Genomic DNA, 18,471 nt, shown 5'->3' with positions numbered 1-18,471 from the left:
ATGCGACCATTCCCCTCTGTTCTTAAAGGCCGAACTGCTTAATGTCTTAGGCTAATTAGAGGTCGAGTTACAAGAGGTGGAGGAGCTATAATTCTGGCCCAATAGGATGGCCCTACTGGAAGTGCACATATTCCAGACCAGGCCCCTCTCTGAACCTCCAGGACTGCCATTTCTTTCAGCCTAACTGCAATAAGGAGGCTTCTATTTTCCCACGGCGGGTAAAGGAGTTAGGGTGTAGGCTGAGAGGGTTTGGGCATTTAAAAATAGTTACTGAATTTTCTGCTATTAAGCCACATCATCAGACCAAGAACCTGGTGAAGATGGACCATAAATGTCAATAACAGAGAAAAAACATCAAGGTGGCCCTAAAGTGGCAGATTCTCTATGGAGGGTCCTTGAAAGTGTAGCAGTTCTTCTGGCTTGAGTCTATATAAGAAGACTCTCTTAATCCTCTCAGCAGGGAATTCCCTTCTGTTTGTATTAGTCTTCACCTCCTCTTGATTTCATCTCAACAAGTGAGAAAAGTGCTAAAACAGAACACAAGCTCAAAGGTCAGCTGTAAAAAGAAATAAGGATCGGGACTTCCCTGGTGGCGCAGTGGTTAAGAATCTGCCTGCTAATGCAAGGGACATGGGTTCGAGCCCTGGTCTGGGAAGATCCCATATGCCGCGGAGCAGCTAAGCCCGTGAGCCACAACTGCTGAGCCCGTGTGCCACAACTACTGAAGCCCACACGCCTAGAGCCTGTGTTCCGCCACAAGAGAAGCCACCACAATGAGAAGCCCGCACACCTCAACGAAGAGTAGCCCCCGCTCGCTACAACTAGAGAAAGCCTGTGCGCAGCAATGAAGACCCAACGCAGCCAAAAATAGACAATGAATAAATAAATTAAGAAATAAGAAATAAGGATCTAGGACCTTCAGGGTTTTAGCCACATAGAGTTCTGCACTATTTCCCAAAGCAATGCCAGGCCAAGATGGTGTGGGGCAGTGTGGAGGCTACATCCTTTGGGGGGGAAACATGGTAAAGTAGGAGCCCCTAAGAAATCCTTAATACAGGACCATTAAAAAGAAGAAATAACTTGATATAATTTTTTTTTAATTAGAAAGGGCCACTTGAAAAGTGGGGGACATTGAGCTGTATTCATTAAAATATGCTTGAATTCTACTTATAATCACATAAGATGGGAAAAGAGATTAACGAAGAAAAAGGAAAAGAGAGGTAAAATCTCAGTGTGTCATAGTCTCAAGAGGCAAAGAACCAACTAAAATACACATGATCATGTATAATGTAGTTTTTTGGAGGACAGGTGATACCACCTTTAGGATTAAAAATCAGGTTAAACAAAGTAGGAGGATGACACTCCTGCATGTCTAAGGGGCTTTATCAGAATGAAGTCATGTCTATAAGCTCCTAATGTCCAGAAGGAGAATGTAGAACAGACATAATATATTTAAACTACCCAAAAATTACAGGAATTTTTCTGTGAAGAATGATAAAGATTTCCAACAACATGCTTTACTGTTTAAAGCTTTAATACCTGAAGAAAATATAACATTGATCATAGAAAAATCAATCCAAGGCATGACATAAGGGAGTTTGTGATACAAATATTACCTTAAATATGAGGTATTCAAAGGTGATGGAAAAAACCAGATATGTTCTTAGGCGCCTTGAGTAAGTGTGAGAAGGAGTTATTTAGAAGTAAGTGAAGATGTGAAGATGCCCAGATAGGGGTTCCACCAAGGAAAGTGTGTTAGGTATCTATTGCTACATAACAAATTACCCTAAAAATTAGCAGTTTAAGACAACAAACGTTTATTATCTTGTAGTTTCTGTGGGTAAAAAAATTGGGAGCAACTTAGGGGACTGGCTCTGGTTCAGAGTCTCTCATGAGACTGCTGTCATGGTATTGGCTGGGCTACAGTTATCTGAAAGCTTGACTGGGGCTGAAGGATCTGCTTCCAAAATGGCTCATATGGTGGACAAGTTGATGCTGGCTATTGGCAGGAGGCCTCAGTCCCTTGCTACATGAACCTGTTCATAGAGTTGCTTGGGTGCCCTTATGACATGACAGCTGGCTTTCTCTACAGTGAGTGATCCAAGTGTGAGCAAGGCAAAAGCCACAATGCCTTTTATGATGTGGTCTCAGAAGTCATATATTATCACCTCCACCTTACATGATTTATTAGAAGCAAGACGTTTAGTCAATGCCACACCTGAGGGGAGAGGAATTAGGCTCTACTTTCTGAAGAACGAGTCAAAGAATTTGTGGATATATTTTAACACATCACATAAGGCAAGAGAGAACAGACAAAGAGCAGAGCAGCCTTGCTGGTAGATCTAAGACAAACTTCATTTCCTGTATAAAGCTGATGACAAGTAATACAAACTATTCCCCTTTTGCCAACTGCCAAGAGGTCCAGCTATAACCCTTTAGAACGGGCTAGAGCAGCCTCTGGCAGGAAACGAGGAATTATCTGAGATTTTTAGGAACACTTTCACTCTACAAATATCTATCCACCTGTTTCCTGAAGGCTGGAACTGTTTTAATATTGAGGCAAAAGCCACATCTGGAGAGAAGAGACAACAAAGAAAATGACAATTGAAACAAACACCAATGCAGCTGAAAATGGAAATATTTACTAACCAATTGGTGGGGAGTCTCAGATCACAGACTTAACCTTGTCATGTAGGGGGAGGATGACAGATTCCAAGAGAATCAGGAGAAAGGACTGTGAAATAAAATGGAGTCACTTACGTCAAGGGGTTTTAAAATGGAGCTGGGAGGCCATCAAGGAGGTGAACCTTATGCACGTCCTCACCAGTGGGAACCATGAACTTCGGAACTGGGCCAAACCACCAATACTCCATGGACTCTGCAAGAACACCTGCAACTTGTCACATTAACGAACTTTTCCCTCCCTCTAGTAACAGCCTTAGTATTCAACCATGTTTAGCCAAGACTAGCTTCTGCCTCCAGCTTGAAAATCACAAAATTCTTTGTAATGCAAACCTCCCTTCTTTGCCTTTAAAAGCCCCTTTTACTCCCTAGCAGGACACTGTTTGGGAAGCTACCCAAATCTGTGTGCCCCAAATCGCATTCTTTGATCCAAATAAACATTTTTTTTGCTTAAGAAAAAAAAAATCAGGTTAAACATTGACAGAGCTTGTCATAATAATGTCTTAATGCTTACCTAGACTGTTTCTTTTTAATTTTTTAAGACTTTTTTTTTTTTTAGAGCATTTTAGGTTCACAGCAAAATGCAGAGGAAGATACAGAGATTTCTCATATACTCTTTGCCCTCACACGTGCATAGCCTCCCTCATTATCAACATCACTCATCAGAGTTTACCTAGACTTTTTTTTTTTTTTTTTTTGCGCTATGTGGGCCTCTCACTGTTGTGGCCTCTCCCGTTGTGGAGCACAGGCTCCAGATGCGCAGGCTCAGCGGCCATGGCTCACGGGCCCAGCCGCTCCACGGCATGTGGGATCTTCCCGGACTGGGGCACAAACCCGTGTCCCCTGCATCGGCAGGCGGACTCTCAACCACTGCACCACCAGGGAAGCCCTACCTAGACCTTTTAAACCCAACATTTCTCAAAAACTTCTCTTTTCCTCACTTTAATAATGATAAGTAATTTCTGCTTTAAAAAAAAATGAGTTTAGAATGGTATTTTGGGGTCTACATTCATGGAGTAGCATTTTTGTTTCATGGTCTCTTAAAATATAGTTGATAAAACCTGCATAAAAGTCATGTTGTGATTGTCTCCACCTGAGAGATAAATGCATGTCCTGCTCTGGGTACAAGTATGACTAAGTTACAGTTGGAGGTTTACTGCCCCGGCCCCCAGATCAAATGCAGAGTGGCCGGGCTTAGGCTGGGCAAGCCACATGGGACCATTTTGCCCCAGGCTCCAGAATAAGTAGGAAAAATCAGAAGGGAGAAGTGCTCCAAAGTATCCAAGCTTTTTCACAGCTAGTATAAAAGCCAATTTGTTCATTCATTCATTCAATATCTATTGTGTACCTGGTACTTTTCAAGCACCATATCAGACACTGGGATACCATGAGTGAATAAGATGGACAGACTGGCCTGGTGGAGTTTGCAGTCTAGAGGACTGAGAGAAAAGGGAACACTGGGGTAGCCATGAGGCAAGGGTCTGGGAGGCCGAATCTAGCTGGGGATGGGGGTGGTCTGTCCCTCCCATTGGATTCCAGTCTCCTGCAAAAGTGAAAGCTTCCCATGGGTCCCTATCCCCGATGGATAGCAACTCATCTCCCCTCTCCCACTGCAGCTGCATATGGTCTATTATAACTCGGACCTGTACCCCAATGCCAGCATCGCCAGTGACAAGCCAGAAGGCCTCGCGGTCCTAGCTGTTCTCATAGAGGTAAGAGATGTTGAGAGGCATTTTACATGAAATTTGATGTCAGGATGACATCAGACTTGGCATTTGGTTCCATGCACACCCGTCTGTTCCGTTTCGGCTGTGTCTTGACTCTAGAGCAGGGGCTATTTCCCCACAGGGTTCCTGCTCTCTTGGCCTGGAGGCAGCCCTTTCTGTGGCAGACAGCAGGAATGGGCATGTCCTAGGTGACACTGGAAAGATGAGTCCTAGTCTCCAGCCCTATTGCATAATCAAGGAATTGCCAAGTTGGACAGGGCCTGTCGGGGGTGGGGGAATCATTCACTGCTGCCCCATCACATGCCTAATACAATTTCCAGCATCCAAGCTCCATCCTTTATAGGAACCCCAGCATAAGTTCTTTCCTTAATCCCAGAACATGGGAACACCTCCTGATTTGCTTGCATTTTCCCCCTAAGGAGACAGCACGTATGTCGCTTCTCAACATACTTACTTGCCTGACTTGGCTTGCATGAACTCAAGCTCCCTTAAGTTCTGGTTAGAGAACATGCTATTTGTGGCCTTTAAGCTCACAGCCAGATAATCAGGAGCACAAGCTCTACCTGTTGCTCTGGGACACCCCAGCCCCAGTGCCTTGAGCTGGAAATAGGATGTCCTGAGATGCAAGAGGGCAGGACCATTCCGCCAACCCCCTAACAACCTAGTGATGCATCATAACTGTCCTAGTAAAGTGCATCCTTTGGGGAGGATCTCAGCAGTGGTGATTACACACCCTCAGCAGAGCCCTTCCATTCACAATTGTCGAGCCAAGCTCAGCCTATTGAATTCTGTCCCTGTTCAACCTGCCCCATCTCTGTTGCAGATGGGCTCCTTCAATCCATCATATGACAAGATCTTCAGTCACCTTAAAGATGTAAAGTACAAAGGTGAGAGGTCCTTGGAGGCGTATTCACCCTCTGTTGGAGAAGAGTGTATTCACCCTTGTGTGATCTGAAGAAGAACCCATGCAGGGGGCCGGGTACTGTCTGTGACCAAGTCCTAGGATCAGATGGCTCAGAATGGGGCTAGTTCACCTTCCTAGTCTGTCATATGCTCCGCTGCACCTCTGCCTTGGGGAGCAAGGTGACATCATCCCCCAACATGTCTCTCCAGGCCAAGAAGTGTCCATTCCGGGTTTCAGCATTGAAGAGCTGCTGCCAAAGAGGCCTGAGGAGTACTACCGCTACCGAGGGTCCCTGACCACACCTCCTTGCTACCCGACCGTGCTCTGGACGGTTTTCCGGAACCCTGTGGAAATTTCCCAGCAGCAGGTAACTGTTGTGCTCTTTCTTGTCAGAGAGCACGTGGTACCTCGGACACTACCACCACCCATATCATAATCAACGACTTGATTTCCTCACTTAGAGTTTCACTGGCAGCTATTCAAAACCTCTCCAAATATCACAGGGGCTTGGAAGCACTTCAGAAATTACAGGCTGAGCTTCAAAAGTGGAGCTATCAAGTCAAGTGGGGAAAATGAATCTGTCTCCACAGTTCTTTAAATAAGAGCTGTTAAGCTGCGTTTCCTAATATATCCCTCAGTGGATAGTGTCTACCTCCCAGGCAGGAAAGAGCATGGCTCCTTTACAGGCGCAGAATAAAGACAGGATCAGGTTAGACTGTTTAACAAAGCCGAGGGGATGGGGATTACAGCAACGAGGATCTCTGCCCTCAAGAAGTTCACAGTCTAGTGTAAAACTGGGGGACAGAGTCCTTGGGAATCATCTCTAACCCTCTCATTTCTTAGGTGATGAAAGCAAGGGTTAGAGAGTTGAGGAAACTTGGGGATCACCAGCTGGTTAGTGACAGAGCTAAGACCCAAAGATAGAGCTGAGTTCCAGGTCACTGCCGGTGTCTCTACCCTGCAGCTGAGTTTCATCAGTCGAAGTATGGCTGCCCAGGAGACGGGGCCAGGGGGCCGCTGCACACTGGCTCACGGCCCCCACCCGCTTCATGAGCCAGCACAGCTCTCACTGCTGCTCCTTCCTTTCTACTATGAGCTATTGATCTGAGTAACCTCGATACATAGCAGCAAGTAGGCTGACAGGAATAAAGACGTGATGAATCAAGAGATAAAATGCTCAGAAAGGCAGTAATATGTCCTAACCCAGAAACTGCCTTGGAAACAGTTACATGATCTACATGGGTGTATGAAAATACCATGGAACTAGAAGTCAGATGACCTGTGAGCCTCTTGCCTCCCTCTTTTGGTTCCTCTTGATGGGACCATCAGACTAAGGCCCAGCCCCCTCTGATTCAGAGCTGGGTCCTGAATGAGGCTCAGAAGAGGAATGCAGTCTCCGTGGGAGGCTGAGGAACCCCTCACCACCCCAGGTTTCCCTCCCTGCAGGGCAGATTTCAGTCAATCAGGATCTGACAGCACGAACCCTTCCGGCAGCCCCAGGAGGTGGGAAGACAGTGGGAAGACACACGGGCTCGCCGAGCCCCATCACTCAGACACGCGCAGGGGAGGGGCAGCTTCTGGCTTCCCCACTGCTTTCTCAAGGGTCTCCCGCCAGGCCTCGGAGGTGAGATCTGGTGGTCCTTTCCCTCGAGGTCAGGCAAGGGGGCGTCACTCTGCCCGTGGGGGGTGTTTCTGCTCTTCCCCCGCAGCTGACGGATTTGGAGACAGCCCTGTACTGCACACGGGTGGAGGACCCGTCCCCTAGAGAGATGATCAACAACTTCCGGCAGGTCCAGAAATTTGATGAGAGGCTGGTGTACGTCTCCTTCCGACGTGAAGGTGAGGAGGTGCAGTGTGTGGCGAGTGTGGGGCCGAGATGTCTGTTTTGTGTGAAATCGGGTGCCCTGCTCTTGGGCACTGTCACTGATACCCTTAGGAGATGGGTTAAGAGCACCCTGGCTGCCAAGGGAACCAGATGCATGAGGAGCTACCGTGTGTGGGTTTACCGAGGTCTCCCTCCACCGACCCTGACTTCCCTGAGCCTTGGTAGAGAAGCGCGAGCCAGGCCCTCCAGGCGCGTGGACCACAACAATCATTAAGTCTGGGAGTCTCCCACAGATGGGGTTCTGGGGGCCTCTCTGCCCCGAAGAACTGCCTACCCCTTCTCCTAAGATACGTGATAGGGCCCTTTTCATGAGATCAAACCTTCTAACTTCTTACAGGCTTTCTTGGCATCAAGGCCCATCTTTGGCCTTGCCAGGTGATTCCTGGCACCACCAGCACCACCAAGGTCCAGGGATGCTCCTTTGTAAGGTTTTAGAAAATGGGCATAACCCACATCCGAGCCACAAGCAGCTCATGGTCTACTGTAGCAGGGCCCGTTAGACAAGAAAGTATCTTCAGAACTGCCTTTTGTCTCATCTCCTTGAAGCTTGCACAGGCATCCGAGATCTATACGGAATGACGCTTAATAGTTCGGTTTCTTCCTGAGCTGTGGAAGCTCAGTTCTTCCTTTTAAATCCGTAACCATAACCCCCCAGATGGACAGTTAACATCTTGACTTGCACGGTATCTACATCAAGACAGCTGAAAGCTGGGGGCCCGGGGAAAGGGGTGAGGGGCCCACACTCTTCAAATCGCTAAGTTCACTTTCTCACATCGCTTGTGGCCAAGCTGGGCCAGGGGTTCATATTTAAGGATGACCATTAACCCACTTGTCAGAGAATCAGCTCTCCTCGTCTCACATGGGGCACCTTGTTCTGTTGTTGTTCCTTTCATAGTGTGTGAGATTGTAACTGTCACCTGCTAAGCTTAGTGGACCACAGGAAGATTGAATTTCAAGGCCCTTGCCAGAAAGCTTTAGAAACATGCCCTTCTGCACTGACCCACACATATGGTCAGAATTACGTCCTTCTCTGTCAGTTACTTAAACAAGAACTGTCCAAGAATTTATCTTTTGTGTTCTCCTCTCCAGATGTCACTAGTTAAGGTCATCTCCCTCTTTTCACCAGTTTCTTGGTCTGCAAACTGAATCTATAAACAATGGCCCCTCCTAAAAACTGAGGATGTACATGATGATAACTACACCAACTCCTTTTCCAGGAAATACCTCAAATGCATAGAATTATCCCCTGGTGTTCTATTCTGGATATAACATTCTCTTTTCCTATTTTTCTAAATGAAGTATATAGTAGTCAAGGGTTAAACGGAAATACTTCAACTCTTAAATAAAATAAAACTCCTCCTGGAGATAAGGGACTCTGCCCACATAGATCAGGTAGAATTTTCCTTGTGATTCAAGGATAATAGTCAGCTCTGTTCTCTGTGCTAAGTCTCTACAAGTCACCAGGGATGGTGTGACAGATACTCCCCAACAGTCAGTAGACCCAGGTTCAAGGCCTCACCTTGTTTCCTCCTGGCTATATGACGCAGGCAAATCATGTCCCTCCTTTGGCCTTGGTTTCCTCAGCCATAAAATGATGGGTTGGACTAGGTGAGTTAACGTCCTTTCGGTGCTAACACGTTCTGATTCTAAGTGGACACTAACAACTGTCCATCCTGACTTCACGTTGCAGGGACAGTGTGTGAGGGCAGTTACAGAGGAGCAGAAGAAAGCATGCAGGAACTTGACATCCAAAAGTAACCCCCACGTGTACAATGAACTGTAGCCTCGGGGATAATTAGCCATCTTCTTAGACCAGTTCAGGTCTAAGCTGGCACCTGTAGAGCAGGCAGTGCGGTCACGCTGGTAACAGAGCGCTTCAGTAGACCCTCCCAGTCTGGCTGGGGGAGCTTGAGGGGCCTCTAAGCAGAAGCCCCCAGACCGGCTCCAGCTCAGGACGTGGAGATCACAGCCCTAATGCAGCTTTGCCGCTGCCCCTCCAGCATGGCTTACCCAGAGCTGCTGCTTGCAAAGGCTGGGCTGGGCTTTCTCCCTCGAGTAAGAATCTGTGGCAGTCTAAGGCAAACCTGTTCATTTGAAGGCTGATTATAGAAACTTGGCCAGAATTCTCCCTTTCCCCTCATTTCCCAAAGACTCGGGCAGCAAATGGGGCTGTCCCCTAAGAAACAAGGATGAGGCAGCCCCAAAGGAGTGAAGCCCCAAACCTCATCCCCCCAGGGGCGCCTGCAATTCACAAGGGCCTTCTCACACCACCGTGGTGCGGGTGTCAGACTGTAACATGTCCTTTCAGATGGATGGGGTAAGCTTGTTTGTCAGTGGGAGCCTTGAGCAATTTGGACTCAATTGTTTGCAGGCTCTTCCACTGAGGCATGTCTGTAATTAGGGGCTGGTTTAATTCAGGGTCTTCTCTGAAAGTTAACAGGAACTATGGGGCTGGAAAATGAAAACTCTGGAGTTTTCTGCCAGGAAAAAAGTAATGTTAAGGAAATCCTTTATGAAAGAAAGTGCACGGACCTTGAGAGGGGGATCTGAGGTTTAACCAAATTGGAACAACTGGGACTGAATCACTTAACTGGACGCTGTATTTTCTTCAACTGTACTAGAAAAGGAACACAGAGCTTGGTTTCTGTCCTTAAGAGGTGTAGAGTCTATGACGGCCCTAGGGCAGGGTTTCCCAGCCTTGGCATCAGCACGTCAATACTGACACGTGGGGCTGGATAATTCTCACTGTGAGGGCTGCCCTTTGCACTGCAGGATGTTTAGCAGTGTCCTTGAACTCTACCCTCTCGATGCCAGCAGCATCCCCCCCTTGTGACAGCCAAAACATCTCTAGACATTCTCAAGTGTCTCTGGGGGATGAGAGGCAAAGTTGCCCCTGATTGAGAACCGCTGCCCTACTGATTGTACAATGACTTTCCTAGGCCCAGAACTTTTTTTTCCCACTCCTATCACAGGGTTCTAGGGTTTTATATCACATGCCCTGGTCTTTATTCTATTCTATCCCTGTTTCCCATCTTCCTTTAGGATTTGAGTAGGTACTCTTCTTGTATAATTGGGTAGGGCCAAGGCTAAGAGAAGCAGACGAGAGAGAACTATTCACCCTTCAGAGAAGCATACCAATTCCTTCACCAGGGGTCCAGGTGCCTCTGAGGTAGCAACTTTCTTCAGAATCCCCTCATCATTCTGTTCCTTCCCTTCCGTATGATTTTTTTTTTTCTCTCATGTATGTTGTTTCTTGTTGCCTTTGGTTAAAATGCCCTGTCCGTGTGGAGAGATGAAAGTCACGCCAGGCACTTTTTTTCAGCTCTTAAAAAGTGCCTCTTCCAAGTGGCACAAATGGAAGTCTTGAGCTGAAGAGAGGAAACAAGACTCATGTCCTCCAGGTGGGGTCTTGGAGAGGAGGAACACATCCTGGGAGCAGTCCAGATCTCGTAAGAGTCAGCTGCCCGATGTGAGGAAGGAGAAAGACAGTAGAGGCACATCTATATAGTTCAGGGGCCCGAATCTCGGTTCCCCAAAGTTGACCCCTTCCCAGCCAAAGACACCCACACTGGGTCCAGATGAAAAAGGGTAATAAAGCCAGACCAGTAAAACCCAAATGCCAATGTTATCAAGTTCTATTTTCAACACGTCAGGGCAAGGAAAACTTGAAGGCCAAGAGGAAGCCCAGAAGTTTCTATAATCGTGTCTTCAGTGCGCTTGCTCTGAGCGAGTGCATGTCACATGCCTCAGGGCCTGGAGCCAGCTGAGGCGACACTTAGACAAGGCCGCTGGGCAGTCGAGGGGTAGGGCTTTCCCCCTCAGCAGAGCTGTGGAGTAGCCTGATTAGAATCTGCTTGACCCTGAGGGACCTGGGTAGTTTCATAAAATGTTTAAAAAAGAGAGAGAAAAACCTTACAAAGCTAAGATGGCTAATTATCTAATTTTTTGAGACTAGAATGTATGCTTTGTGGTTATTGACCTTGTCAACTTTCTAAAAGTCCCTATTTATAAATAAACTCTATTAGATGGAAAAAGATTAATTCTTCCGAAGGATCCAAGTGAAAGACCAGAGGAGTTCCCCTTAAAATCGCCTACCCCGGATACAGGGTCTGAATAGTCAGGAATGATCGTCAAATGTGCTAAGAAGTGGAGTCCTAGTCACACCTAATGCAGTTCAACACACCACGTGTTACTGAGCACGTCCCACGTTAGCCACTGCGGGGAACAGAAAAGCCCACCAGGGATGTTCTCTTGCTCCCAGCAATAAGCCTCTGGGCTAGACAGCGGGAGAAGGGGTCAGGCGGAAAGCTGATCCTTCCAGCCTGTCTCCCCTGCTCCCATCCTGCCCTGCGGGGCCTCCTTCAACATGGCAGGTGCTTTCATGTGTGCATGCTATTGACTTTTGCACACAGGAGTCCCTTTGTCTGGGATGCCCCTCACCTCTTCCACCAGGAAAAATTTTCAAGACCCAACTCCAACCATATCCTGCCAAAGTCTTCCCCATGCCCCCGAGGGTGACTTACAGTCTCCTGCTTCAGTGCAGCTGAACTTGTTCATCTGTGTTATAGTTTTTAGCACACCACAGGGTAATTATGTATTACCACGCAGAAAAAAAAAAAAAAAGAAAAAACATGCCTCTATTACCCACACACCACAAGCCCCTTAAAGCAGGGGCTGTGGGCGTCTTACTAGCCTTTTGTGCCTGGCGCTCATTACAAGTCTGAAGGAATGGAGCCGACCCGTCTCCCTTCCCCTCTCCCCACCAGTGTCTTCTCTGCAGAACGATCTACACAGAAGCCTGACTGGTTGTCAAGTTTTAGTTTTATTTTGCTTTGTTATCAATTTGCCAACAGCATTTAAATCAATCTATTTGTTGAGGAAAACGTAAAGATCAGAACATAGCTGTCAAGTGTTAAAGGTCCGGGATGGGATGGGGGTGCTGAGGGATGCCGTCAGGCCTTCTGTCATCTGGCCTGACAGGGGTAAGAGCCCCGGTCCCACCACCTGTCATTCCTGCAGCACAAACAGCCTGACCCCCAAAGGGAACTGAGAGCATGAAGCACCAGGGCTGCATAATAACCCTCGCCCACCGTCCCAGGGTTTAGGCCCCCTCAGAGCAGCACGGCTCTCTCTTCTGGGCCTGCATGCCTGCAATCTGGAAGGCAAAGCCCTCAGGCCCTAGCACGGTCATAGAAAACCAGTTCCCATATGTAATCTGGCGGCATCTTTTGGGCAGACTTATTTGTAGAAATTATTTCTTCAACGGGGTTCCACAGTGTTAAGAAAAACTCCAGTAAAATATGTCCTCTTAAGATAGTTACGCTCTGTGGTTACGGAGGGCATCTTCTTTGCTTTTCTTACCAAAGCATCATCCAAAGAGAGGACCAGCATTTCAGTTACTTGAGTCTATGGCTTGTATTAAGCATAATAACAAGAGTTTTACCATCTGAAACTGGATTTTATACATTTAAACTCTCAAATCCCTGCTAAACCAAAACTCTCCCTGCCTCTTTTATAAGACTGGAGGCTGCTAAAGACATACACCTATATGTATAGGTATCTAATCACCGTGCAACATGTCACTTACTAAAACAGTCCATACTTTAAAATAATACACCGAAAGGAAAAGGATTGTATTCCTTTCTTTCAAAACTCTGTTTGAATAAACAGAACTGCAAATCGACCTAGAAAATGCTAGACTTCTTTCAGGAACTGCAAGCTGTGTAAATAAGGTGCTTGTTCCTCCCGCTGGACTTTTCTGTGTGTGCACCTGAGGCTTCAGAAGACCTCAGACGCAGTTAACCAGCATCCTCGTGTCCAGCAAGACGCCCGTGGAAGACGCAGCACCTGAGCCAGCCAGACAGGGAGCAGTGCCCCGTGGCGAGCAGCTTGCTCATCTTCTCGGGGGCCTGTACCTTCCCGGGTGAGGCATGTGGTACTGGAGTTCTTCTCTATCTGTGTGATTTCCTTCTGTGTGTCGTACTGCCCTTCTTCTGCTGACCCTGACTTGCACCGGAGCCTTGTATGGAGAGCAGGCAGCTCTCCCACGTCTGTGTGGCACGTGCCCTCGTACCTGCCAGCTCAGGGGCCCCTTCGTTGCGTTCTCACCCCGTGCCTCTCATGGGCCGTCTCTGTCAACCAGCCTGTCTCGTTTCTCCTGTCTGGCCCACTGTGCTTCAGTGGGAACTCCCTGTCTCATCTGCCATTCAGAAACCATTTCTGTGTTTAATCTGCAAGTGAATCTTTGCCCCTCCCTGCACCATCTTTTGATGCCTGTTCTCTGCAACAGCCCAGAGGCACTGTGGGGATGCAGGCTTCGGCTTCTCTCTCTGGGCACTAGTTCTCTAGTCGCCCCAACAGGTCTCCTGCTGCCTTTTGTGACCTCCCCTCTCCCTTTAGTTAGCAGATGCTCTGGCATCTGCCTCCAGTGGGACCCAAGCCCTGCGCTTTATCCAGCTCGGCAGAGGAGCTCTGCTCCTCGATGCTTGGCGCTGTCTCACCTGGCAGGAGATAGCATCCCAACGTCATCGTCCTGCCCTGGGGTTCCTGGCGGGTAGAATTCCCACGAGGCGCCGCCCTCGCTGCCATTCCTCTTCCCAAGGGGCTTATGCTCTTCGCTTGCTCAGTCAAGCTGCTTTGTTTTTTGCTGCATCAAACACTGGTCTGTAAAGCATCTGTCCCAGTCTCTGGGGACTTCCTTGTCTTCATACCTGCTTGGTCTTGTTTCATTGTTTCCAAGGAGAGGCAACTTAGGCCCTAAGAAGTCGTCATCCGGGAGCAAGGAACCCACATTAGAGCCCTGGATTAAATTAGGCTGTTGTTTATAGGGCCTGATACAGCCAAGGACACTGCTCAGTGACACAGGAAAGCCAGACTCTCCCTCCAGATCGGCCACCCAGCTGCGCCACGTGCGCACGAGAAAAGTCTCATGCCTGCGGCCTTGCTTCCAAGCCTTCACTCCGCCCCCTAAGCCCATGGCCTGAGGGCACCTCCTCCAGCCCCAGAGCGGGGCTGTCAGTTGTCTGGGGGCCTGTGTGGCTCTCAGGATGTTTGAGGTGACTGTGAAAGCGACGACTTTAGAAACCTGGACGGCTTAGCCAAGTGGTTAGGCTTACTAGTAACAGTCTTATGTGGCAAGAACTAGTTTAGTACCACAAGCATCTGGAGCTTTAGGAACAAAAAAAAAAAGTGTATTTCATCAAAAAGGCTTGGAACAGAAATCACGACTAGTTGGGTTTTTCTTCAGTGGTTGTTGTTTTTAAGATCCTAGTGGCCTTGGTTACCTCTAGGTACCTTAAAAAACAAAACAAAACAAAACAAATTATAGTGTGCAGAGGCCACAGGCCATGCAGGGAACAGAACATGTGCTGTACAAACACTTGATGCTTTTCCCAGGGGGAGACTCACGTCCTGAGAATCTCCCCAAGCCACAGACTGGTCCCTGTGTTCAGGGCAGGGAATCCAGCGAGGGAAGCCACGCTCTCTGCCACCTGGGAGGCCGTGGGCTGCCAGTGGTGGCCGGCAACAGCCAAGAGAACAGGCCACCCTGCCCTTTGTGGACGGCTTCTATCCATACCTGCCTTGCTTATCCTTTCAACAGTCTGGGGCCACCCGGGAAGCCAGACCAGGGACAACTAGGGCCCAGCTGTGGACCAGGGAGGCTACTGGCTCAATATTAGACTGTGAAGGAAGACAGTAGGGGAAGAACTTGGGGCTGATGGCCCCAGGGGAATCAGCCAGACTGGGGCCAGATGGCAGGAGAAGGGGCTGAGCAAAACCTCACCCTGCAGTCTCAGGTCTGGTTCCCCAGGGTATCAAGTGCCCCAAGGGGAGGTGGTCCCTGGCCCTCTGCCTGCATCTCACACTTGATCGGGGCTCTCCCAGGGTCTCCGTCGCCATGGTGGGCTCTATGGGCACAGGCTCTCCTGAGTGTCTGGCTGGGTGGCCACCATCTGCACAACTCTGGCTTCCAGTGTGAACTGGAACAACCCCCCATCCTCTCCCCCACACCACAAGCCAGAAGTTTCTACTGAGATCAGAAAATCACCAGACAGGCGGGTGTGTGTAAGCAGAGACTTTCTTCAGATGGAGAATCTGACTGGAAGAATGAGGAGTAGTTCTGAGAACATGGAAGCAGCTGGGGTAACCTGGGGGCTCTGTGACTGGGCTCCTCTGTGTTACTCGAGAGGACAGGCTCACTCAGGGCCCTCTCCAGAGAGGTTCCTAGCAGGCTGACCATGGGATTTCACCTTCGATCACTGGGCACTATTTCAGCCCCACTGAGGACCCCACTAACTCACCCCATTCATCTCCAACAATAACTTGCTGAAGATGCCACGCTCCTCTGTCTCCATGTAGCAGGGAAGAGAGGCTGGTATGGTGGAGGGGCTTCTCCAGTTTGTCCACCAGGGCCAAAGCAAAAATAGAACCAAACCATGACAACAGTACTGGATGGGGATGGGTGGACAAGGCTGGCGATAGGTTCCAACCAAGCTCTGCTGGCCCCAGCCAGCTAGAACCTGGCAGCTTCCTTGCTGAGGAAGAGAGGTAGGTGCCAGAGACGCAGATGACAGCCCACCAAGGCAGACTCTGATTCTTACCCTTCCTCACCTTCCAAGTTGACAATATTGTATCAAAAACTGAAGTCTTAGCCACGCAAAGAGACGGTTGTGATTAAAGGAGCATCAGAGGGAGGGATCACGGTGCGAACTCCCTGGGTGGGCAATTCCCTCTACCCCATCAGGCACCTGAGCCAAGAGTGAACATCCCCAGAAGGGCTGCATCAGCCCTGTGCCTCCACCCAAACAAAAGGTAGAGCTTTGCTCAACACACTGGTCAAATATGCCAGGGTTTGACTCGGTTAATTTCTGGTATTTTCCTCTCCCCTTTGAAGGGCCAGACGCTACCTACACAGGACCAAGTCTGGGTACGTGGCCAGCCGGCCGTGCATGCTGCAGCTGGGTGATCATGGTGGTTCTCGGTGTGATCCGGGCCTGTGACTCTTCAAGCCCATCCTCTCTGCTTCTCTGTGCTATCACTCTGACTCCTGACGCCCTCCTCACCATGTGTCTTACCCTCAAGTCACTCTCTGATTCAAAGATGAGCTGCCAATCAAATGCTCCCCTAATGAACGACCTAATCACTTTATAGCATGTGTACATTCAAAAAGCCTATCCAAGACCTTCTGTTTGCCAGGATGCGAAGCCATTGCCTAAAAACTAGGCCTAAGCCCAGTATGGAGGTTGGGTGACCAGCCAGTTGACCTTGGCAATGGGCCCTGGTTGTTTTGGACTGCTTAGGACTGTGTAATGGAACTTGGGGCCAAAGCTGATAAAGAGGCATCTCAAGGGGCCTTAAATCCAGCAAGCAAAAATGGAATAAGTTCTTATTCTGTAGCCCAGGGTTTCTCAAAGTGTGGTTCATGGACCACATACATCAGCATCAGCTAGAGGTGTTTGGTTAAAATGCAGATTCCTGGGCCTAACTCTCGATTGAATCAGAGTCTCTGAGGGTTGGGCTCAAAAAAAGTGTACATTAGACACAAGCTCTTCAGATGATGCTGGTGCAAGTTTGAGAACCCCTGCTGGAGAATCGCTACAATTTGCAAATGGCCCCCTGTGAGTACTCCAGCCAACCCTGCTAGGCCAAAGACCAGAACCTAAGAACAGAGATGGGGAAATTACACCCTTCTGTGGATGATTCTGCAGCTGTCACTGGACTGCGCACACACGTGCTACGGGGGTGAGATGAAGGGGAAGGGAGGATTGTAATGAGTGTGCACTTCCCCTCAACAGGCATCGCCCTTTTCGTGGCCCTGGCTGGCGTTCTGGGCATCTGTATTGTCCTGGCAGTATCCATTTGGCTTTTCAGAAGGAAGAAGAGGTGAGCTGATTTGGGCCCAAGATGGGAGTGGGTGGCTTTGTGTCCATGAGGATTGATCTGTTCGGGAAGGCAGCCTGCAGAACGAAGAGCCCTGTCACCTGTACCAACACTTATCCTTGGCTGGTTTGGGAGTGCCATTTCCCAGACACCACTGATCCAGTGAGACACTGGACACTGGTGGTTCAAGAGTCATTGCGCTCAGAGTTGGAGGTGGGCCTGCCAGCTTTGCTGCCCCTGCTAAGACCTTGGACAAGCCTCTTGATTTGGAAGGGAGGTCCCATTTACCTACACACAGGCACCAAGGCTGTCTTCTTTCTAAGATCTTGACATCCGGTTTTTCTTCCCTGAACCCAGAAGAAAACTGAGGGAAATTTTTTGATTTCTTACTCACATTGATGCCCTTTGCTTGTGTTTCTATTGTCATGTTTAGTTTTTCCTAAAACCTAATTTATTTTTCCTGCTATGAAAAAAGAGGTTGTCAGAAACCCTGTAGAAATCAGAGATTTGAAGCAGGGTGGTAATGAAACCTTCATCAAAATGCAGGTCTAAGTATCGTCAAGCGTTAAAAGAGAACAGTTGAAAAATGAACCGGTTCCCTTTTGGTTAATGCTTTATTGGGGGGCGTTTCCTCCCAAGACCAACAGAACTGGAGAAAGGTCTCCAAGGGAGGAATCTGACTTGCCTCATTCCATAGCTGAGTTGGGCTGCTCTTGCCTCTCTTTCCACTTTGACTAACAACACTCATGTGTCCTTGCTGTTCCAGCAGCAAAAAAGTTGCCAACAAAGGAGTCATCTACAAACCGGCCATCAAGCAGGACGCTGAGGCCCATGTGTGAGGCCCTGGCACGCCCAGGCGTGTCCAAGGAAGGACCTGGCTTTGGACACAGCCTGTTGTGGCTCCCTGGACACTTGAAATACCTGAGGGTTCTCTGGAGTTCCACCCACAAGCACCCCAGACCCTTGGGGGACCCCACCATCCTGATGCCATGCCACCCCCAGTGGGAGCGTGGATGGGGAGAGCTTGCGTAGGAGGTAGGAAGTCTGAGCTGTCTGCTTCGTGAGTGTGAGACCATGAAGTGGTTCGGATTCGGGGAGCACAAACCACGTCGCCCGCTGCGGGCTGTTGATGGTTAGAAAACACTCTCATCCAGGGCTTCACTTGAATGTGGTTTCCAGTGTCCTGGGAATTCTGCTTTTTGTCCATGTTTTCAGACCAGAACACGGACTCTCTCTGCACTCAGACTTAGGCTCTGCTCTTGAGACTGTTTCCTTCCTCAGGGAAGGGCTTGTTGTCTGCTTTCCTTCTGCTATGACAAAACCTTTAGTCTGACCTTACAGCTGGGGGGACGGGGGTAACAGGAAGGGTCAAGGTGTCCGAGACAAAAAGAAAA

At 48.8% G+C, this 18,471-nt stretch overlaps 1 protein-coding gene across 1 annotated transcript in view; it reads left to right on the top strand.

Moving 5' to 3' along the window:
• CA12 (carbonic anhydrase 12) overlaps positions 1-17,916 on the top strand; it is a gene marked incomplete at both ends in the record, with an annotated part of 56,397 nt that extends 38,481 nt beyond the window's left edge. Inside the window, 7 exons of the mRNA XM_082851050.1 lie at positions 4,299-4,394; positions 5,233-5,296; positions 5,523-5,680; positions 7,023-7,152; positions 16,092-16,124; positions 16,993-17,080; positions 17,844-17,916. Coding sequence (XP_082707176.1) covers positions 4,299-4,394; positions 5,233-5,296; positions 5,523-5,680; positions 7,023-7,152; positions 16,092-16,124; positions 16,993-17,080; positions 17,844-17,916 — 642 coding nt within the window. The remainder of the gene's footprint in view (positions 1-4,298; positions 4,395-5,232; positions 5,297-5,522; positions 5,681-7,022; positions 7,153-16,091; positions 16,125-16,992; positions 17,081-17,843) is intronic.
• Between the last annotated feature and the right edge of the window lie 555 nt (positions 17,917-18,471).

Source organism: Leucopleurus acutus, assembly GCF_964270905.1.
Source record: "Leucopleurus acutus genome assembly, chromosome: 1".
Classification (NCBI taxonomy): Eukaryota; Metazoa; Chordata; class Mammalia; order Artiodactyla; family Delphinidae; genus Leucopleurus; species Leucopleurus acutus.
The sequence above is the reverse complement of the archived record's forward strand: the minus strand, read 5'-3'. Positions and strand labels throughout refer to the sequence as shown.